Source organism: Lates calcarifer, linkage group LG12 (genome assembly GCF_001640805.2).
Source record: "Lates calcarifer isolate ASB-BC8 linkage group LG12, TLL_Latcal_v3, whole genome shotgun sequence".
NCBI classification, from domain to species: domain Eukaryota; kingdom Metazoa; phylum Chordata; class Actinopteri; family Centropomidae; genus Lates; species Lates calcarifer.
The window spans coordinates 15,959,974-15,984,391 of NC_066844.1; the positions used below are offsets into that span (position 1 = coordinate 15,959,974).

A 24,418-nucleotide genomic window follows, 5' to 3' on the forward strand; every position below is an offset into this window, starting at 1 on the left:
TGTTGCTTTTCTAAGCCCGTATATCCACTCGAATCACTGCATGTGATATTGTGCTGCACAAATACACTAGACTTGCACAGAATCCCTATGTGTAATGACTGATTGAAAGGCAGTGCAAAAAAATCAAAATATGCTGCCTTACTTCTGTGACAGAGGATATGTCCAGAATGGTTGGTTACACACAGCTGTGAGGCAGCTGTCACGGCCCATGACCCCGCTGCTCACTCACAAGAGATGGCAAACCTTGAGGCAGTAAAGACCATCTCTGAGGTCCGTTCTCTGGTCACATGGGTTCTGCCATATCTCACCCCGTCCTCATTCCACTCCCCACTTTACTCTCTCACCCTTACCTTCGCACAAACCTCTTTTGGCTGGAGACGAAGCCATCCCTGCCTTGATTGGTTTCTATTCTTTGGCCTGTAGAGAAAAAATGGAGTCAGAGGGGGCTGGAGGTGGGAGGTGGCTGAGTGCTCATGAAGCACTCTTGGCCAGGGCAGATGTGAGAAGACTCAAGGATGTGGATAAATGCGGGCGAGGCATATCGATGTACACAAGGGTTCAGGCTGTGAAACTCCTCTCAGAACATGAGAACTCTGGAGTTGTAGTGTGTGTCTGTGGCTGCTTCTCATTCAGTTTTAAAAAGGAATCACATAGATGATGAGAATAATTTGTTTTCTGAAAGTAGAGTCAGGATAACTTCCCCAAAACAAACACATTCTTTGGAAATCTATGAAATTTATTGCATATTTTAGTCATTTAAATAAAGATAAAGATTTAAAGATAGTCATTAAAATATGAAATCAATACAAAGGCTTGAATTCTAACAGCACATATAAACAGGAGCTAATAAAGTGTATGTATGTTAATAATTACATTTTTATGTCCTCCAGATGAAACCTTGTCTGCACCAGGCATCAATCAGTCAGGTATCGAGCTGCTTGTTGCAATGGGTTTTTTTTACTGTCAAGTGAAACTTCAGATGCCTCTGTCTGTCAAGAGGTGTCTTCACCGGTGACATGGCCAATCTTTGACATAATGCTCAGTCTGTCTCTCCACACTCCCAAGAAGGGGCTGTCATGCTTCAGCAGGCCGGATAATTATTTCCCTCTTATCCCTCCTTGCCAGGGCCAATCCTAGCCTTCAATAGAAGCCAGGGACCGCACCACTTCCCATCACCTCTCTCTGTCTCTTTTCTTCTCCATCTCTCTCCTCTTCCATCTGTTTCACTTCGCCTCACTCTCTGACTTCAAGACCCTCTTTTCCCTCAGTCTGTCTTTGTGTCATTCTCTTTCTTGTTCTGTATCCTCTCTAAGAATAGATTTGCACAGGCAAAATAGCTCCTCAGTTTGACAGAAGCGATGCTCAAAGTAAGTAAACGTTCCACAAAGATTGCCACATGAGCATCTTTATTACATGGCTTGCCTTACTCCTTTGATGCTTCCTACACATGTGATGAAGAGCACATGAAACCTTGATCTTTCTTTCATCCACAGCCTTATCACGCTATAGTGACATGAAGCACAATTACACAGTGTGAGCAGTTTCAAGGAATCAGATGATCTAGGAAACTGCTGCCTGTGTCTTTAGCTTTATCTTCTGTAACAAGGTGGGAGGATACCACTTATGTGTGTAGACTGTGTAGACAAAGCTTTATGTCTTCATTTTTGTCATCTGTATTTAAACATATCAACAATGCCCTGCAGTGATAATGTGATACCAGAATAACTTTTTGTTTGTTGCTGTGTATTAAGCAGATACATCAATTTGTCAGGGGTTTGAAAAAAGATCATGAAAACATTCTCATTGACAGGTAGAAGCACAAGTCTAAATGAAACACATTGACCATAGAAGGCAGTTTACTCCTGCCTTACTTCAAACATGGACAGAAACAGAATAATCGTTCTTCATCGACAGCAGTCCCATCATTCCAAGATGTGTGATTAGAGCCAGCATGCCTGCCTTGATTTGGAAGCTGTGCATGTTAACCTGTGGCCTGAGGGCCGAGCACAGGGCCCCCAGCAGATTGAAAACAAATAAACAAGGCCTGCCAGAGCAGGCGGTGACAGTACAGGCTGTCTCCAGTAGATAAGACAGAACAATAGCCCTTAATAGGCCACAGAGAGACACACCCCCATCTCCAGCCCAGCCTTTTTCTACTCCTATCTGCTTGCTGGTAACAAAGGAAACAAGATGCTTTCCCTTTTCTTTCTTTCCTGCAGAGAGATTAGCAGCGCTTAACAGGGGTATGGGCATGAAAATGTGTATTTGAGTGATAATTCAGCAACGCATGCTCAACTCGTGAGAAGGAGTCTTGCAGAATGAGAAGGAATACAATGCTTTTTATTCCCTCCTGGATAGAAACTTAAGAGGAGAAAAGTACATCATGTTTGTTATTTATCAGTCTATGGAAGGAATATGAAGACTTTCTGAACATATGATGTTGCTTCTCATTTCATCTTCATATTTAGTCTATAAAGATGACCATCAGTGTATAATTTGATAGTTTTATAATTAGACATTCCAGTGTCTATTGTAACAGCACAGATATTTTGAGTATATGCAGGAGCAGAATACTGGGCCATGTGAGCATGTCAAATTGTCTGGGTTACATTTCTTTCTTGTCCTAAATGCAGTTAGCAGGGTGTATAATAGCAGGCAGAAAAGCCTGTTTCTCCTGTGAAGGCCCTTTTTTGACTTTGACACAAAAAAGCCTTGGCAAGGTATCACAATGCCGGCAGCAACGATCGTATTTTGTAAAATTCGAGTCATTTCACCGTCACCCAGGTAGAAGGCACCGGCTCATGCCGTAGCACTGCCTAAAAGAACACGCAAAGATCCTCTCAAAAAAGCAAGCTGGCACACTATACCTGATGCCTTTATGCTGAGCTCTGATGAAAGAAATCCACCCTGCTGCCAGTTTAGTTCACCTAAAATGAATACCTTTAAGGAAAGAGCCTGTACTTGGTTCTATGACAGGAGGTAAAATGCTACAGAGTGTGATGTTGGAGATTTTAGACGGATTGGAGAGTGCAATGCTATTTCATACCTTAAGGCTGGATTTCTGAGACGCTGAGAGCATGAATGGAGCAGAGCAGAGTTTAGACTTTTGATTGTAGAAGGCATCAAACTAAGGAGACCGACCTTACATGTGGCTCCCATTCTCTCAGCCAGTTCATCATTGTGGCATTTTAATTCCATACAGAGCGCTACCTTGCTAAAAAGAAGCAATATACTTTATAACTAATGTGCACTACGCAGTCTACCACAAAAATATGCTTGACCAAAGCATTGTATTGAATTTCAGAACTGAATGAGCTGTTCCAAAAGAGAGAACATGATTAGAAAGATGAAAAATATGCACACATTTTCGCCTCTTTTGCTCTTTCACCGTCTGTGTTTCTGCGTATTTTCAATTTAAGGTCGTGTTCCCTCTGGGCATCCAGTATTTAACCATGTTATCGCTCTTTAAAATGACAGCAAGGTGGTTGTGTGTGGTGTGGTAGCTCCGGATCTGTGATTTTTATTTGTAATAGCCAGAAGAGGTAGAACTTCTAAACGAAATGTCTGCCTATTTTTGGTTGTTGTTTCATACAGGGAAAATAACATCCCTTAGGCTGTACACTTGCTTGTAAACCTAAACCGGAGAAAGGATATGAAAAAATAAAAAAACAAACTTCCAGCGAAGTGCAACTCAGTCCTTACGACATCCATATTTCTATAAACTGCATTTATTTCTGTGCCAAGCAACATAAATCATGTCTTATGTATCATTAATATACATGGGTGTCAATAGGAGACGCATGAATGGAAGAAATATGGTTCTTCCCCAAAGAGACAGAGTTGAAAAATGGGCTGCAGATAGGGAGAGAATAGAGCCTTCCATAGTGAGGCTGCAGAAAGCCATCTAAATCTCTGCTGCCCCCCAGTGGGAATCCAGATAATGCTTTGTGAGTGTGTGTGTGTGTGTGTGTGTGTGTGTGTGTCCAACCGCGTCGCACACTTACCATCCCATGTTGTATAATCTCCTTTATGTAGATACATTAATATCATAAAGTGGCATTTCTTGAGGAGCAGTCTAACTCACTGTCACATACAGTCAGATATGTTCTACTGTTAACACACTGCACTTTGCATTTGCCAGTTATTGCTAACGATGCATATATAAAATAAGAAAACATTGTTTGTACTCTCTGCTGTGCTTCTATAAAGAGATGTTAGTCATGAAAATTCATATTGTAATACAGTTACAGCGTGAAACAGATCAGTGATGTTAAGGCTAAAAGATGTACAGTTTGTAAATAGACTCAAACCTGGGGCTATGTTCAATTATATTCAAACTCCACACATGCTTTTTTTTTTTTTTTTTTTTAATTAGTTGTGTACAAATTCCTAGTGGCAGCTGCGGTGTTGGTCTTATGCCCCTGCTGTGGCCCACACCTGCACACAGGGCAGCAAGGAAACACATACCTACGCATGTGCCCTAAGGCAGTGGAGAATATATTGTAGATACACATGCACACACACACAGTGAACTGCTGATCACACCTGCTGGGCTGTCTGAAGAACTGTTCGATATGACGTCTTAGATTTGAGAAGCCAACCTCATTTCACACTTCTCTTTCCATCTGCCTGCCTCAAACTGCTGAACTCTCACACAGTCTTTTCACACATGTGTGAAAAGGGGCAGACGGTTTCCAGGTGGACTATATCACCAATGTAATCTTTTTCTTTAAAAAATAGCGTGAATGTAGCTTTTTTTGTAGTAGTAGAACTGTACAGGTTGGATGTGTCTGTGAGTGCATCTGACTGTGCACCTGGAAGCTGCGATCACCCACCGTCATCCCTGCTGGGTTTGCCAGTCAACACACGCGGGGTCATACACTTCAGCGTGTGGCGAGTGTTTGTTGGAAGCAGCATCCCATCAGTGGTGTATTTTCAGTCCTAGAGGCGGTGACGAACAACATGGATACCCTGAGGCGTGACAACTTCTATTAATAGCCGTTTCACAGTAAAGGTGCATTCCACCAATTTTGTTACTCATGAAGATCAGTTTACTTGTCACATTAATGTGATCTCAGGTTGTGCTCGTGACTTGTGATTTTTAACATAATGAGTTACAAAATTTGGATGTGGACTTTGTTGTATAATGGCAAATGTAAGATCCAGTGTTTCTGGACCTTGACCCATACTAGATCAGAATATTTCAACTTCTGCGGCTTTGACTGTTCTTTTATTGATCTGTCTGAAAGTGCAAAGACATATTGAAGTTATGCACTTATAAGAAAAATATTCATTCTCTAAATAATAATATCAACAAAAGTTACACAATGATTGGCTGACAGCTCTTTCTTGTATGTCAGGACACTTGAAACGTAATTCTGTTCAAGAGTTTAGTTCTTAGTCTGAATGAGTACAGTGCTTATATGAAGCTGCAAGTAACCATTGTGACCATCATACATTACCTCAATGATCACATGAGCCTAACCTCGGTTGAACTGATTACAACAAAAGGTTATAGAATGGATAATAATTTGAAAGCTCTCTACTTTATATCTGTGGTAAGTGGACATCACATAAGTGAGATAATGCTTTCAGATGCGTCCTGTCATAGAAAAAAATCATTCCTGCCATTCTTCTCCTGCTCAGAATACCTCATCATGTATTATTACTTATGTAATCTGGAGGTCGTGATTCATTAGTTTTTCATTTGGACATCTGAGTCATGTTCAGTTGTAGTTTGCTGCTACTGTTTGCCTGCCTTTTCCCCTTGTTTTTTGCATTCCTGGTCACATCCCTGCATGATATACTTAATCAGCATGAAACAGTTCTCTGTGTTGACCTAAACAGCTTGCTCAATTTTTTTGCACGGCGTCTGAGTCTTTATGCTATTGCCCACATCTGTGTTTGCTTTGGAGCTCTCTCCTGGTCTTGTGTCACTTTCTGCTGTTTATAAGGAGATGCTCATTTGGATAGCATGTAGAGGACAATGCCACGGCTGTCGCTCTGATAGCTATCCAAGTCCTTGATCTTCTCTCCCTGTAAACATCATTACCACACACTGAAAACATACACATTCACAACAGGCACGCACACAAGCACACACACACCCACAAGCTGCTCATCCAAATCGGCGCTAACAGATTAGCAGTGATTATAAACAAACATGGAGGATTAATCCTGTGTGCTCTCAGTCTACTTTTCCACTGAGCTAGCCAGGGTAATTACCAAGCGCTAGATTGTTAGTGTAATCGCACACACACACATACACTAGCTGCCTTGCTTCACTACTTAGTGATATCAGTTTCGTGCTCATTTCGTAAGAGAGTTGAAGATATCTTTTGCAAAGAAACTGCAGTTAAAGTGGACATAATGCAGATGGTGAGGTTGTTTGGCACAACTTAGTGTGTTCAAAACTAAAAACTTTGTACCTGGTAGCTTTTAGGGAAATGCAGGCATATATAGCAAATGAATTTGAATTACAAGGTCGCCAGCTGGGTGTGAACTTACGACTTGATCTGCTGACCACTGTGTGTGTACTTAATACTATTTTACTCTTTGCTAGATAGTCTGACTTTACCACGCGTGCTATGTAAATCAGTTTTAAAGGCTAAATATGATTCATGGCTCAGCTACATTAGAAGGTTTGAAAACCAGCAATGTGTGCAGCTCGTGTGTCATGTCACCACTTCCCATTGAAATATTGCTTTATTATTTGGCTCCAGTTCTGCCTCTTTCACCTGCTGCTGGCCTCTTAACTTCAACAATACATCGCTTTGTTCTGCCTCCATTGTGACAGTGTTGTATCGCCTTGGGGTACATAGCCTCTAGGTGCATGACCTACTGTACACAAAGTTGGTGGTGAGGCTGCTGTACTGAATGTTTTCCTCTGTACTGAGATTTCAATCTTGAAAGTTAGTTTTGCACATAAGCTAAGAGCGTTCACAGCCATATTGGATTTTGCTGGTCATTGGATGCTGTGTTGTTTGTTTTATGCTGTTCACTCACCACAGTGGATTTTGGACAATACAGGTGTACATCTTTCATTCAGTGTTTCTTGGATTTGGCAGCATGTATTAAGAATATATATGGTGATACTGTGTTTTTTTACCATCTGTTAGGCAGATGCCAAATATGAAATATATAGCCATTTCCTTATTAATGAGTTTGCCACAAATGTGTTAAATCTTTTCTTTGTCTCCTCTCACAGGTGGAGGCCATCCTGGTCAACATCTTTGGTGGGATCGTCAACTGTGCCATCATCGCCAACGGCATCACCAAGGCCTGTCGTGAGCTGGAGCTGAAGGTGCCATTGGTGGTCAGGCTTGAAGGTAGGAAAGCAATAGCAATTCATGCACACACACACATACACACACACACACACACACACACACACACATACAGAAATCCAGTTTTGGCCTTCCTGACCCTCTCAGTAAGCCAGTCCCAGCTGACACTCCCACTCACACAATCAGACGCGTGCATCATCCCCCTCACAATTACAAACCATTCATCTCCATATCGCCTGTTTTGAAAACACTTGACCTTAATGAGTGTTTTGATGATGCTGGATAATGGCACTGGACTTAAAGCTGTGCTATGCAACCAAGTTCCTCCATCACACCTCCATCACTTGTCATTCATCTTGATGAGCTGTTTGCTTTGAAACTGTGGACATCTTGAGGCTTAGAGGTAACCAGCATCTGTAAGGCCAGCATATGCATTTCTAATCTAAGCTCAGTTTCTCTTTTTTACACCTTGTGTTCAAACGGGTCTTTTACTACACCTCTTGTTATCACTGTGACTTTCTTGAACTGTGCCACTAGCCCCAACTAGCCACATCCCACATGGCTACTAGCTGCATACAAGCACGAGCCAATAATAACGGATAATGTAGCTAATTATATCTGATTTTAAATGTATTTATTTACTGTTTTGAAGTGGCAAATGTGTACAGTATTTTACCACGTCAGTCTAATTGTTAGACAGCACGATTTGAAGTAGCTCTTTTCCACCTAATTTCAAACTTTGGAACCATTGTATTATTGCTGCTGTATTCTCTGGAGCCTATCCATCTTCATTGTGGCCCAGCGTCCCAGTAAGAACAGCAGTGCATTTCTCATACGTGTCACATTCTGCCCCACCCGTCATTAGCGCCAGCCAGAATAACAGTAGAGACGGCACTGATTGGTTCACCTTTCACCTGTATATGCTAATGAAATCTGTTGGGTTGTGTGTGTGTGTGTGTGTGGGATGGCAGCGGTGACTCCCGGAGGCGTGGGGCCAGTTGGTGGTTAGCTTAATTGTCAAGATCCTGCTGAGTGGTGTGTCTTCAGCATAAAGAAGAGAGGTATATTTGTGTGTGTGTGTGTGTGTGTGTGTGTGTGTGTGTGTGTGCATGTTAGCCCTCAGCACATCATACTGTACGTCCTCATGCACACTGCTAATGTGGTTTGTAGGTCAGGGCGTGTAAGCTGTTTCTAGAACCCAACTGTGCACAGAGGGACTGTAGTGGAGTATAGACACGGCTACTCAGAACCCCTATTAGGTGGAAAAAGTTTAATTGTCATATCTACATCTGAGGATTTTGTCCTCAGTCAAATGTTAACATATACACACCTGGATAGATTAATAAAACAAAGGTCAGACATGAAGTTTGGACAGTTATGAACATCCAAATGAAAACATTATGCACACACTGTTATCCTGTTCAAAGTTCTTCTTTAATTCTGCACAGACTTGACATACATAACCTCAGGTATAGGTGAGGGTGTGAAAAACCTTTTATATATAGACAACTGTGATACACATAAATGCATAAATGAAAAAGGAAAAATAAATGTGATCAGAAAAACTAATTATTTGCTGAAAAATTACTTAATTGCAAAATAAAATCAGATTCACTGTCACAAAAGAGGACATACATTTCAAAGAAGATAGAATGCATGTTAGCTCATTAAATTTTAAAATGATAAGAAAAATATACAAGCAGGAGTTAATATAAGGTAAGATTGGGTGATTGAGTGAGAATCAATCCAGTCCACACAGAATGTAACCTAAAAATATATAGATATTGAATAAGTATACTGTATGTGTTTGTAAATATTAAATACTGGACATTAAAGATGTAGTGGAATGCCAAAAAATTTTAATATGATAGGGGTGTTGCAGTATCAAGTTAAAAGTCCATGCAGAATTCAAGATGATCTGTGAACAAGACCGCAATATATGGGTTCTGTTTTTTGTTTGTGCCAGCAATTTCAGAAAATGAATGGAAGTGTGTGTTCCTCCTGAAATTTAACAGTGATCAACATCCCTTAAGAATGTTTAATGCTGTTTTGTCAAAAATAACTTTGCACCTGAACCAAAACTGCAGCTATAACAAGGGCAGGTGTGTGACTTAAATTCAAATTCCTCAATTTAACACTGCACACAGAGTTAAAAAAAAAAGAGAAATTGGTGTCAGTTCAAATAGTCAAGGTAAAGAGATGCACGTCTGTGTTACATCCACTGTCTGTCTTCATGTTGCTGATTGAGCACACAGCTGAACATACAGCACTTTTAAATTTGCCTTGTGGCTGTAGAGGCGACTAGATTAGCAATCAAAGCAGACCCTTAATTAGTCACCACACATTTCTCATGCTAGGGCCATGTAATTCAACCTGACTCACTGAGTCCAGAAGGTCACTGCTGGTGGTTGGTCCAACCACTTTTTCCTGGCCTGGGCCTAATCCAAGCTTTAGCTGTGGGTCATTACATCCTGGGCTGCAGTCTTGTGGAGAAGATTGGTTCAGAATCAATCAGCTCAGCTTGCTAGGCTGACCACAGGGCAGTGAGAACGGCCCAGCGCTCTTCAACAGGATCAGGATGGATTAACTGGCACACTTTTAATTGGGAAGGCTCTTTTCAAAGGACTGAACTGATTGCATTGGTGGAGAGTTATGTATTCTCATATGTGGAGGATGAGGGCCATGTGGTCTAGATGGCGATACGGTTGAATCAGTTGATATTGTAGGTTTACATCGAGTGTCAGTTGTGAGCTGAAATAAATACAAATGCACCTGGCCCGGGAGCTTCAGAATTTAGCGCTCATCTTCATCCACTGCAAATTCATGCAACGGATTGAGCTCAGACAGGAACTACAGACACTTGTACACACACTTGTTTAAGTATGATGAGTAGAGATACCTGCAGAAGTACTGTACTGCCCCCTTTGGCCACAGTGTGAACATGGGCATACTGTATCATTCTGTGAAGGTGCTGTCTGCCACTAAGGAAAAAATCCTCCTTAAAGAGCCCTCAGGGTCCAGGGAAAAAGGTGACTGCATTCGCTTAACTCTGTTCCCCAGCCTATTGATTTACTGAGCCATTTCACAAGTGTCTGTCAACCAGCGGAGGCTGTTTTCTCCTTAAAAGGAGATCTGGCCATTTTTTCTCCCATTTAATTAAAAAGAGGCATAAGGTCCTAGTAGAAAGGTTGAGATGCCTCCTTCAGTCCTGACAGTGTTATTATTGCTATAAATGGCCATCTGCTGCAGCCACACACACATAAACTGATATACATGTACACACACAAACATACAGATGCACAAATACAGATGATTTTGACACTGAGCACAATAAGTTTCTATAGCCTACATAACTCATAAGAATGAATGCTGTGCACTCGCTTCAGATTCACACACTGTGAAAGCAGTGATGTTATTTGTTAATATAATGAGTTACTTTATCAAAGTCAACATGGATGGAAAGGTAAATAACTTGATGAAAATTATGAACTCTCAGTGTCAGAGATGCTCTTTAAATCTAATATACTTAGCTATAGTGTGTCTTCCTCTTAAACAACAGTCTAGACAACATAAGAAACATGAAAGCCTTGATTAATGACTGGCTAACACATCAAAGGAAGAAAAAAACGTCTGCACCGTTCAGGAGTATTTCGCTCTGCGTTTCTAATGAGAAGCATTTGATGTTTGACACACAGGATGAAGGAGGGAGGAGCAGGGCTCATCCATTTTGGGCTGTGAAGGAAAAACTCACACTGTCTGGTGCTGATTATTGTGAGGATTAATAATGATGAAGTGATGAAAGGAAATGTTTTTACACCAATTATTTGAAGGTGACTGAGATAACTTTAATGTTAAGTGATATTATGGGATGTTTTCTGGGGAGGGGGGGGTGTTTGTTTTGTTTTTTAACACATATCAGCTGCTTGTAAAATCATCTACTTCTTTATTGACTCTCAGACTAGTTTGGTGCCAGTGGTGGTATCAAAAAACAGTTTAGGGATAATGCTAGTAATGAGCCTGAACGCCTGCCATAAAGCCCTAGCAAATGTTTCAGATACATGAGGATTCTCCTTCATCTGTTTCAAACTAACCTCACTAAGTAGCTTCATGAGTTGCCACACTGTACTGCTAAACAAGATCTGCAAAAAAGAAACAATGTAAATTATGCTCATTTAAATTGGCCTGGAAATATTCTGACACTAATATTAACCTAATTAGAAAGTCTCCAGACTGAACTTTTGGAAAGTATCATGAGTTCCCATTTTTTGACAGAAATGTAAACTCAAGGCTTTATGTAACTTTTTCTGAGCATCAGCCACAAGAATAATCAAATAATAGGTCCTTTTCATAGAAGACATTTTGACACATCAGTGCAGGAAAAGCAAAGGAGTAAATAATTAAATTAATGAAGACTCAATTATTGTTCATGCTGGTACACTGTTACAATGCCATGACTTACTGGGGTGCTTGAATAGTACAGACCCATTGTTATTGTTCTTAGTAATACCTGTGCTCAAAATGTCTGCTGTGACAAAGGCCCAAGGTAAATACTAACACTTAGACTAAAAGAAGCACAAGTAGAAAAAAGTCATGAAGTCCACAAAGTGGCTACACAGCAATATTTAAGTTTTAATATTTTAGTTGTAACTTTTGCTCACATTAGTTGCAGTTAGCTATTGGTTATATCAGGAAAAGTAAAGCTGCGTAGCTTTAACCTGAAAACAAAGTTCAGAGAAAATGCATCAAGCTAACATGGACACAAACAGTTGTAGATAAATCAGCAAGCTTTTCATCCTTTGTTTTTTTTAATCTTTAGCTCATACAGTACAAGAACACTTTCTCATGTCTGCCCATGGCATTTTAGAACTATAGAGTTACTCTGTGGCTCAGAGACTATAGTAGAGTCTTCTCCTCTCATCAGATCTTAGCTTCCCTAAGCTCAGCTTGTTAAGACAGAATCTGTTACAGTTTTAAGAGCTGCAGCATCAACAGAATTCCTCCAGCACAACTCTTTGGCACAGCCCCAAGCCTTATTATCCTGTTGAAATATGGTGGCCTGCAATTGACTCGCACATTAAAGTGACATTTTCACAATAGTCACAAGCAAGCTTGCTAATTAGAGCAGAGATCTAACAGAAATGTGTTGTGAAGTGGCAGTATATCACAAGGCAAGATACTGAGCACCGCTTGGTCTTTTGTTATTTTCGGGCTCGAACAGCGTGTTTAAAGCCTCGTGGCTGAGCTGTCTTGTAAGGCTGGTCAGTTGATCCATCGTTCAGCAATTTGGACAGCATTCAGAGCTGTGGGGAAGCAGTGATGGTGTGGATTTGGGATTGACATGAAAATCCAACAGATGCTTGTCAGAAAACAAAGTTCAGAACAGCAAGTTTTGCAATCCAAAGACCTCACATGCTTTAGTAATTAACAAGTCAGTGGGGCTGGTAAGTAACCCCATCTAGCCCTGGAGATAGTGCAAATTGTTATCATGTTGTGCTATAAGACAGAAAAAAATCTGTTATTTTTGCAGCTTTTTAAGACCCATGTTTTAGTTGCTCACATGGAATTTCATTTAAAAATAAAACGTCTTTTGGTTTGTGTGCCTTTCATGCTGCACATGCATTAAACTATATAGTATATGTCCCTATCCAGGCTGTGAGTAGGTCTCTGGCAGCACCTAGTGGCTGCAGGTGAACACACACATTCATATACTTGGCATAGTCTACACACACACACACACACACACACACACACACACACACACACATTCACACACACCTAGTGGTGCTGTATCCAGCCGGTCTCTGTCCTTGCCTGCGCTGCTGTGAGCTATCAGTGCTCCCTACTGCTCACAGTGGAACTGCAGTCAGCTCTACACAAACACACACACCCACATGCAGAAATAGACCCACATAAATGCATGCCCCTTCTTTCTCACTCCCACAGATGTGTGATTCTCTCCTCACACATTACATAGATAACACAAGTAACACAGATGCAGCATTGCATAAACAGTGCCGCACACGCTATGGCTGCTCATGAATATTTATGGCATGAAAAAACAGCCAAATGGTATGTGTTGTTTATTTTGTTTCAGTGCTATGTACACTTTCCATAGGTGTATTTGTCTTTTCAGAATATCTGTTGCATTATGTATTTGCTGTGGATACATATGGCTGTTTCTCCAAGAGTTTTATCTCCTGTTGTTTCAAGTTTGTTGTGCTGCTACTTTGTTTTAATCATGCGAGTGACAAGCTTGTCAGTATGATAATATGAATCTGTAAATCCCAATGAGGTTCAGAGGTCAGCCTATAGACTGCAAAGCATAAATTACTGCCCCTCTCTCCTTACTAACAGCAATGGCGACTGACACTATATAAAATCAAGTTTATTGTCACTTTATCATACATCTCTGTCCAAGGCTGAATGAGGGAACATCTCTCTGGGACCTAGGTGCAAAACATTAACAAAGCACTATGTACATTAAACACTGAAAAAGTGAAAACAATGACAGAATAAATAAATATGGAATAATTATGAATTAAAAACTGTATAAATGTATCCAGAATAGAATATGCAAGTTAAGAGTCTTTATATAAAGTGATGCAGCAAATAGTCACAGTGAAATGAATCCGCTATTAAGCATCCTGATAGTCTGTGGGAGGAAGCTGTTTAACAGCCTTGTGGTTTTACTGTAGGTGTAATATGCCTGATGGCAGAGGATCAAAAAATGTGTGAACTGGGTGTGAGGGGTTCCTGACAATGTTCAGTGCCTTGTGAAGGCATTGGTTCTGGTGAAGCTCCTGAATAGAGGCTAAAGAAACTGATGATCTTCTCAGTTCCCCTGACTACCCTCTGCTGGGCTTTAGTATCACTGTTAATGGAGCTGGAGAACCAAGAGGTGATGCACTATGTCAGCACACTCTCAACACACACACAAAATATTCTATGCTGTCTGATATGAGAATGACTTCGGACACACTATCCCCTCTCTTCCTGCTCTTATTCTAATTAATTACATTGCATTGATTGTTTGGAGTGTGAGCCTGCAGAAATGTGTTTGGAATGACTTATTATCTGGCTGGACAAAAGAGATGAAATATTAGGCGTTAAGTGGCACTGGTAATAGAATTCCTCATGAAAGGTCTATTGATCAGGGTGGCCGGGCCTCTGGAGAATTCACATATCATGCAGTCTTAATTACACGCCAGCTGGAAGAGCTAAGGTCAACCTGTAAGCGTCTAAGCGCACACACACACACATTCACACCTTCACACAGTTAACACTCACAGATTTGGTCAGAGTGAATGCAGAGACACCAGTGCGCATATGTGGCAATCACCTCACACATTGTTAATTACACACATACAGTAAATACTGTACAAGAGTTTAGGGCTGCAGCTACCAGCAGTTTTCTTTTTTGATTGATAGGCAGATTGTTTTCTCATTTACAATGTCAAGTAATTGTGAAATGTTTTTCAGAGCTCATGGTGACTTCTTCAGATGTGTTGTTTTGTCCAGTCAACACTCACTCCCCCCCAAAGATATTCAGTTTACTATCATTAAAGACTAATAAAACCAGCAAAAATTCAAAAATGTAAATTGCCTAGTAATTTTTTTGTCAGTTGACTAATTTTTGCAGCTCCACATGTATATCATAACATTTACATAACATCTGTAAATGATGAGCTAACTAGATCAGAGTTGTTGTTGTTTTTTTTTAATAGGTGTTTATTTGCTGGATTTTTCCAGACATTTGATAAAAAAGTGATTTCAGTTAAAATAAAATAATCAGATTACAGGTTTGAGTTATTCAGAGGTATATGATGACAATTTTCTTTAAAAATTGAAAGAAATTACAAAGAAAAATTTAAACACATGTAAGTCTCCACTCTAGACCGAGGCAAGTTACCAGATCAGACAGGTACTGCCTTTTTTCTTTTTGGTCGTACTCAGGTGTGAAATCAGTAAATGCCACATAAACAGGCTGGATTTAGTTGTTTTAGCAGTAAGGGGGCGATTCTGCTTCATTTGACCTTTTGCTCTGTCGCCATCTCTCTCACTTTTCATTCACTCACTCTCTCTGCCGACGTCCTCTCCCTCAGCGTGTCCTTCCGTCCAGTGCGGTGCCCCCTGCCCTGTGTTGTGACAGGCTTGTCAGGCTTGTGTTTGGCTGCGCAGTGTGCAGCGCTGGGAGGCAGCCAGTTCACTGCGTAGAGCCTCCAGGTTGTGCAGAGCATCTCCGGTTCTCTCATCTCTCTCTCTCTCTCTCTCTCTCTCTCTCTCTCTGCTTGGTTGCGGGTCTACCGGGGCATGGGCGACACCGTACCATCCAGCACCTGCTACCCCTGACCTCTGAGCAGCCAGGAGAGCACACACATGTACACATACACACACAAATTGCCCTTTTGCCTCACTGATGTTGTTCACAGACAAAGCTGCTTTTGGATCAGCGGTTGAATTTGCCACCATTCACCCATAACTCCATCCATCTGTCATGAGCGCGGAGTGATTCCTCCAAAGGAGCTCTTTGTCTTTCACACGGCGTGGTTTTTAACATGGGCGCAGATGGCAGATCAGGTTCAACCTTGTTAAGCCAGTTTTTGTCATTTTCATCTGTACCTGTTGTAACTGCGTTTTCCTCTGTCTGTTAGGGACCAACGTCCACGAGGCCAAGAGGATTCTGACCGAAAGCGGCCTGCCCATCACAGCCGCAGACAACCTGGATGACGCCGCCAAGAAAGCAGTTGCCGCCATCAGGAAATAGAAAGCTGTCAGTGTAACGTCACTACACTCTTCACACTATCCGCCCATCTCTAACATTCATTACAGCCTCCCATCTTCACTGTTTGCCTTTTTTTTTTTCACACATCCAGACCTCCAGAATTTCAAGCCTTTGCTCTCATGGGCTTTCACTCTTTTATTTCAACACTAGTTTCCAAATCATACTTTCATTGCCAACTCAGCATCCGTAATCACATGTTTGGAGGTGGTGTATCACCTCAGCGCCTTACAGAATGAAACATTTACACTCATTTCCCATGTGCAGTGCAAATTAGCAGCTTTTAACAATTTTCTAAAACACTTTTTCTATATTAAATACAAATTAATTCAGATGAATCACTCTGTAACCTTCAGGCTTGTAACTGTCTTACATCATGAAAGTGACAATAATCTTGTCATAGAACATCATAAAGCTTTAGCAGCCTCTGTCAGAGACCCAACACTTGCATGCATTCCATTGTCCAAGGCAAATGATGTGGCTCTTTATTGTGGCATTTATGTAGAATATTAATTATAGAGAGTAATTTTCCATTTTCAACTCCAGCCTTTGCTGGAAGTTCCTCCAAAGGCAGAGTTTGACTGAAAGACAGTCCGTTCATGAGCTGTTAAATTATTTGGTGGCATTTAGCCCAAATGAATAACTTTGGGTCAGTCAGCCTGTTTTCTCTGTGACTTTATTAAGTCACATTCATTAATCCATCCAAACATCACAAATGAGGTAGATGAAGTATCCTTGCTGTGAATTTTGTACATCATGTCTTATTTGTAAAGTGCTTCTTCACTCTATGATACACAGTGTATTGACTGCTTAAATCTGTGCCTGTTTCATGAAGGCCTAAGGGTTTTGTAAACTATCTTGCCAACTTTCAGTCCCAGCAATAGTTTCACACAGAGGTGTTGAGAGGACAAAATCAAAAATATAATAGTAGTAATTATAATAATAGTTTTTTTATTATCATGATTGTATTTTGAGAGAATATCTTGGAAACAGTGTAAAAACTGTGTATATAATTTGAGAGATTAAAAACCAACATTTCGGGATAAGTTTTGAGTTTATTTGTTCATTTCACATCAGAGTCTCCTGGGGGAGAAGACAGAAGCAGACAGAAAGTAACAAAGCCAGGAGAAATAAAAATTCAGTCTCTGCACCGGCTTTTTCTAGAGAGAGTAAATTTGCAGGATAAATGTAACGTCAGTAGGGGAAAGCAGACCCTCAGCAGTTTGTACAGTTGTGTGCCTTTGAGTCCACACTATTGACTACCTGAGCAAAGGAAAACGCTGTTCAGCCTCAGGGTAACCTTTGAATATACAGTAGGTGCTTATTCCAAGTAATTCATGTCACCTTTGCCAACATTACTACTGCATTAGGACAAGATGTAACTTTCACATCAACTTATGTTTCATGTGAATGCCACATAGTCCAGTATCTTAAATTTTAAACGAGGATTACAACAAACTATTTTCATGTTTGATTCATTTTCTATTAATCAATTGTTTTTGTCTCTAAAATGTTAGAAAATAATGAACAATTGTTAGCCTAAGGTGATGTATATAGATAACTTGTTTTAGTTTAACCAACAGACTAAAACTCGAGATATTCTGTTAACTGTTGTATATGACATAGAAAAGCATCAATCCTCAAGCAAATATTAGGCATTTTGACTGAAAAATTATTATTAATTAATTATCAATATATTGGCAAATAATTTTCTTTTAATTCAATAATCACCCTAGCCTTTTATTAAAACCACGATGAGATCCAGATCAGTAAGAAAATCCTGATATTTTAGTAAAATAAAAGAAGGATAGGCTTAATATGTGTAACACAACATTTTGTTATGATAGGTCAGGCCATATGGTAACCAACCACAAGTGTAGCTGTGGCACCAAAAAGAACAATTAATGTTAATTAATTGATTAATTAATACATCATGCATCTGTTATTTTCATTATTGAGTTTTTTCTCACTTAATTTTTTAGTCTATAAATGATCAGAAAACAGTAAAAAAAAAAAAAAAAAAAAGTCAATCACTGATTATCACAAGGTTACATCTTCAAATGTCTAATATCCACCAAAATGACCACACTACACACACACACACACACACACACCACAAGTTTGATACTGTCAGTAAAACACAGAGACTTTTATGGTATGAGAGTTTCATTGTGATACATGCGAGCAGCAAATCTTGACATTTGAGAAGCTGCAACTATCAAATGCTAAACAAAGAAGTGATTATCAACTAATTAGTGATTTTCTCTCAACTGACTAATCAATTGACTAATCGCTCCAGCTCTGCTTCACAAAAAATGAAACCCCAACTCTGTAACTTCTCAAGGAAGATATGCATTGATACATACACATACTCTCATGCAACACTCAACACACATTATTGCATTATGGGCAATAGGCTGTTGATCTACACTATTAAATTCAGTGTCAGTAACTTAAAAATGAGACAGATGAATAATTTCAAATGTTTTTAGAATTTAGATTTTGTCCTTAACACTCTTGTACCTTGGTCTTTGGTGGCTTAAGAACTTTTTAATCAAAGTTTATGTGAGGAGGAAGTGATACTAATTTCTACTTACGACTTTAATCTTTCTATTTATTATATTAATTAATGCGATGATTTGGATTAATCTGTAGCAGTGTAAAAAGATTGCCAATGAGCTCAGGTTTCCACTAAGAACTCGCTCATGTATATGCAATATGCAAAAATACACCACACAGCATATTACGTAATTCACACACGTAATTCCTCTGTGCCATGCTCTTCATCTGCAGATTGGTACACACACACAGACTTAACCTCCTTAAATCACCCACCTTCAGTATTCCAATGAAACTCAAGTGTACGTCGTCCCAAGAGAGACTTGAGAGGAGCGACTGTCCTTCATAGGCCTCTGTTGCAAGTGGCTCACAGAGAGAGACAGAGAGTTGACTGAGACCTCTTCCTGTCAGACACACTGACTGTGTGATGGATTATCTGTCAGGCAATCTGAGAGGACGCCCAGACACACAGGATCGACTGCCACCTCCATGAACGACACACACACACACAAATAGCACTTGTTTTGTTTTGTTTTTTTCCTCCTCTCCTGTATGCACCAGAGAGGAACACTCAGAGAAAACTGAGTCTCTGTGTCAAACTGGAGCTCGTCTCTCAAACACTAGTAACTTGTTTTTCTGTCGGACAAAGTCAAGGGGACTCCAGACGGGCCCTCTGGTGATTGCCGCGGTTGCTACACATACTTTATTTTTTGTACAGTTAGAAGTGACAGGGTGTGTATTAACAGCCAACCTTGACACAAAGTAGAGAAAGAGACATTAAGTGAAATTGTTGGCTAAGTGCTATAATTTATTTGCAGTGTATTAATTTTCAGCGTCCCTATCGCCAGGAGTCATCTCAAGACACAGACTCAGAGGTCTGCGTCTCTATGCACTGCACCGTGCCAGGCAGCCAAGCCGTAGAAATGGGCTGAAGGGTTCAATAATTGCCTTATTTCATGCTCTTCCCTCCGTGTGTCAGAAATATCCCCGCTGATGGATTGGACGGAGGAATTTAAGGCTTGTTAAAGCAGGCTTCTCGGGCCCTGATATTGTTTAATTCAGTGTCAAGCTGGAGGTCACAATGAAATGTGCACACTGATTTACTGGGCAAAATTAGTGCCGCTCCTTCATATAAATATAGATGAGGGGGAAGAAGCTTTGGAGGTCAGCCTGAAGACCTCTATCATGTAGCCCGCCGCTTTTAACTCGGCTAATACCTCTGGAGGTGGAGAGAGAGAGGGAGTGTTGTTTTAAACGACCCTTTGGGGCGGGCTGCTCCTTTAATTAAGCTGAATTATTATGCTGGGGGACTTTCATTTTTCACCCTTGGTGGTTCACTTTGTTTGTCTCTGTAATTGTCCATTTTGCTTTCTCAAACTGCAGCAGGTTTTTTTTTTATCTTTTTTTTTTTTTTTTTTTAGCGGTTCTGAATTGATGTCAAAACGGTAATTGCCACTTTATGAAGCTGCCTTCAGTGTTTAAGCGTGCTGGGAGAGATGGTACTCGTGGAAAGCATTCTTTCAGACAGCAGGGTCAAGGCCGTCTCTCAGGAAGTATTGGATATTTATTGAGTAATTTGGGAGCAACAACTATGAACATATTAGTTCATAAAAAACCAATAGAGGCATGAATTGCCTCCAGCTATTGTACTTCATCTTTCAGGGACAAGGCGTTGCTCAATATTTACAATTTTCTGCCTGTGCATCTGTCGACCAGTGGTTGGACCGATAAGGGCCATGAGTATGTGTGTGTGTGTGTGCGTCCGTGCATGTGATCGATTCTCTGCTGTGTGTGTTTGTGTGAGTGAGTGCCAGCATACTGATGCATCCGTCCTTGTATTCAGTATGAACAAGTGCCCATGCAGAATTTCTCATATAAACATATTCTTCCCCATGGGATCAGCCAAACACGGAAACAGTGCTTCTTTGTTTTCCTCTTCTCATTCACAGAAATCTAAAACGAGAGCAGGTCCGGCCTCACTTCCTCCACAGCCGTTACTGTCTCACTGCCAGCCTGAAATCATAAAAACATAGTTGTCGACAGGTGTTATGAAGGGAAAGCAACGCAGGCGCGGGAGAGAGTAAAAACGTCAGGAGTGAAGGAGGAGCCGAGCCTGTGTTACCGCGCTGCCGTTGCGCTCCTCGGCTTTGGCCTTGGCTCGCAGATGAGCAGAAAAATCCATTTCCCTCTCTCCAAACTGTTGTCAGTGTGTCTGTAATTGAAGGACTTAGAATCGATTTAAATTACCTTGGCTGTCTCCAGAAATTGAGCGAAGTGGAGGCAGATTTAAAAAGTTGCAATAAGCAACAAACCTCCTGAATCTTCCTTTTTCCACGACAATCTCTTGTTTTCAGACTCGTCTCTGAGCTGCTCGCACAATCAATAAAATCTGAGGGTCTCTTCTAGTGTCAAGTGCAAAGTTTCCACACACAAGTTTGGCCTGAAAGATTTTATGTGGTGTTTCCTGTAGAGCTGTCCGCCTTCCCATCATGCTTTGCTTTCCATCACTCAGACCTCCACCTGTCCTAACTTTATTAATCCATCCTTCAATCAGTACAACTGTACAACTTCCACTGTTGCCTTTCCTTCCACCTTACTGACCTCTTCTCATCTCTCCGATTGTGCTTTTTTCTTGCTTTTCAGTTTTCCTCTTCATTTTTCTTTTATTTGCTCATTTTATTTTTTTCTGTCTTACTTTAATCCATTATTTTTTTAAATTCATCTTACCTTATCCCTCTCTGTCTTGACTGAATTTATCCTCTCTTTCTCCTTTTCCTAAACTCCCATCTTGCCTCCTTTTAGCCCATCTCTCCATCATGCTTCCTTTATTTAAATGTAGGATGTTCACAATGCATCCTCCTTCCTTCTTTCCTTCCTTCCTGGCCTCACTTCTCAGTAAGCAGGTAAAAGAAAAAGCAACAGCTGACAGAAAAGGAAAGTGAGGTTGAATACATCCAACTCTTCTTGTCTCTTCAAACTCTTCTTGTCTTTTCAAAAACATCTTCTCATACTGGTTTTATCACTCCATCTCTCTATCATGTTTCCTTTCTATCCTTCCATTCCATCCATCAATTAGAGCTCCATTTATTCTCTCATCTATCTTTTGTAATTCAGGATGTTCTCCACTCATTCTGTCATTGTGCTTCCTCTGTCACATCCTCTGACAGAGAACACTTCACTGTGTCTTCTTGCAGTTTTTACTCTTGCTGCCATGCAACCTTGCTTCCTTCCTTTACTTACACCCCTTTATATACCCTTCCTATCATACATTTTTGTCACCTTCTTCCTTTTATTCATCAAGAATTTTTCCTTACTTCCTTTATTCCGTCCTCCCTCTCTTCCTTCCTACCTGCCTCCTCGCCTGGTAACCTCCTGTTATCCTTTGAGTAAGCTAATAGAGGCGATGGAGAGAAAGAGAGGAAAGTGGGGATAAATATATCCAACACTTGTCTTTTTAGACATTCCTTAGTTTCCATTTGCAGGATAATCTTTGTTGTTGTTCCTGGCAAGGTGCCCATGGCGCCGTCTCTTACAAAGCAGCATCAGCAGAGCAGCATTTAGTTTAAAAAAGAAAATGAATCCACTCCTGGAATGACAGTAGTTAAAAGCTCATTTGGTGTGACCTCTGCAAGCCGACGCCTCCTAATTAAAACAGCGGCAGAGGCAACAGAATGCTGTTTCAAATTGCTTGATAATTAGGCTCCCAAGTTATCCTGGTGGAGCGGCTCGGCAGGTGTTGGGCTGACACGCTCAGGCACTCCATTGTCCCACAATGCCGCACTTTCAGGCCTGTCTGCTGAGTGAAACTAAAAGTGAGACGCAGTCCTGAGGGGCCGACAGCGTGGGGCAGAGATGACAACACGGTGCAGAAATTCACAAATATGAGTTGTTGTTTTTTTATTTAGTCTTTTTTCTCCCCAACCTACGTGGTTTACACTTATTGTTCTCAGATGGCTGAGGGTGTGTTTGGTGAACAGTGAGGTGTGGTGGGCTGGTTTTGATCTCTTCTTTTCAAAAATAACATGCACTCACTCTAGACGACTTGATCCATCAACCTCACCAATCCTGCTACTTCCCAGCATATGAAAATGTGTGTGTGTGTGTGTGTGTGTGTGTTTGGCATGGGCTGTGCCTCAGGGTGAAGGTGACTTTGACAGTTAATAGCGATAACGGTAGCTTTTCACTGCCTTCTTTTCTCCCTCTGCCGTCTCATACTCAGAATGAATATATGAAACCTGTGTGTGTGTGTGTGTGTGTCGGGTGCTATCGCCGTCAAATGGCTCTGCCTGCAGCGTGCGGCTGTGAGGAGGGTTTGCGTCGAGCGCCCAGGAAAAGTGGCCTGTCACCTGTGATTTTGGCAACAATATAAAGCGGAGCAGTAATGGCAAGATGAAGGCTGCTGCTGCGCTGAAGCAGCCTCACACATCCAGCAATATAAACAGACACAGTAAACAAGGTGATGAAGTTTAGCGTGCGCGCTGGTGAGATCTGTCTCGTTGAGGATTTTTTTTTTTTTTTTTTTTTTTTGATGCAGGAGCTATGGGTAATCAGAATAGGTGTGTTTGTGTTTATTTTTACTTGTGTGTGGATGTGTGTCAGAACCCATATGAACATCAAATCTGTGCCTATTTGAGTCTCTGTGTGCGCCTGTGTGTGTGTGTGTGCATGTGTGTTGTGTTTATTCTTTGTGGGGCGATGTGATGAGCTGTTTGTGCAGTGAAATATGCTTGAAGGTTTGTTTGCATTCAGCGTTGCAAGTGAATTGCTTTTTGCACCAAGGTAAACTAACACCAGCCTAACGTATCTTGGCCTGGAATATTTAAATCATATGGTGGCAATTTGCATGAGCTGAATACGTTAGACAGCACAATGACTAATTGCAAACTTTGTCTTACCTTTGTTTGCCTGCTGCAGTTTTGCTGAGCACACAGGCCCAGTGTGTTTGCACTGTTCATTCATTAGTGTAAGATTCCACCCACTGTAGAGCACATTTCTGCTGGCTGCTGAAATGCTATGGTGGGGATTAAATGCCAGTGGACTCACTGATGGTAACTTGTCAAGATGGTGTTTATTCTGGCTGATTTATTCGGTGCAGTGTCTTGGCTCATCACAGTTCCTGGGCATTCAGTCCAAAAAGACCAGGAAGGCCGGTCTAAGTTGTAAATCCATGAGTCTGAAGGTTTATTAAACACTGGAATCACTGTGCAATGGTGAACAATACTCCAAGACAGGATTTAACACAAGTTGCATTCAGTTACCTCATCTAATTTTTCCATCTATAGCACATTTTACTAATTTACATTCTCACAACACAAACCTGAGTCAGACATGACATCTCTGTGTATTTACCATAAAACTAAACTAAATATAGTTTGTTCAATAGCTTTAATGCATAATATAGTAGTTTTCTGCAGCTAGGGGTCTCTCAATCAAAACAATAACAAAAGATGGAGTTTGATGATGGAGTGAAGTAGTGTGGGATCATTGAAGCTGTAGCCATTATCACAGTCAGTGTCTCCTGGTTAGGATTCCTTCAGTGTCATTTGTTCAGGAGGTGAACAAATGGTGCTAGCTGAGCTGCCACTAACATTTTAACTTAAAATCCAGACTTCTGATAAATAAAATCCTTCATCCAGGTTAAAAAGGAAAGAGTTAAACATGTGGCTTAAAAGGGGTATAAAAACCATGCATTTTGACCACTTCTGGCAGACAACTGCAATGCTGAAAGTATGAATTGCTGGAAACATTTGGGATAAGTACACAACTCAACAAAATATTTATATGTCTATACATT

The 24,418-nt window shown here is 40.7% G+C and overlaps 1 protein-coding gene across 1 annotated transcript in view; it reads left to right on the top strand.

Annotated features, from left to right (window-relative positions):
* suclg2 (succinate-CoA ligase GDP-forming subunit beta) overlaps positions 1-17,111 on the top strand; it is an 86,011-nt gene extending 68,900 nt beyond the window's left edge. The window contains exons 10-11 of the mRNA XM_018680100.2: positions 7,208-7,328; positions 15,938-17,111. Coding sequence (XP_018535616.1) covers positions 7,208-7,328; positions 15,938-16,050 — 234 coding nt within the window. The 3' untranslated portion in view covers positions 16,051-17,111. The remainder of the gene's footprint in view (positions 1-7,207; positions 7,329-15,937) is intronic.
* The last annotated feature ends 7,307 nt before the right edge of the window (positions 17,112-24,418 follow it).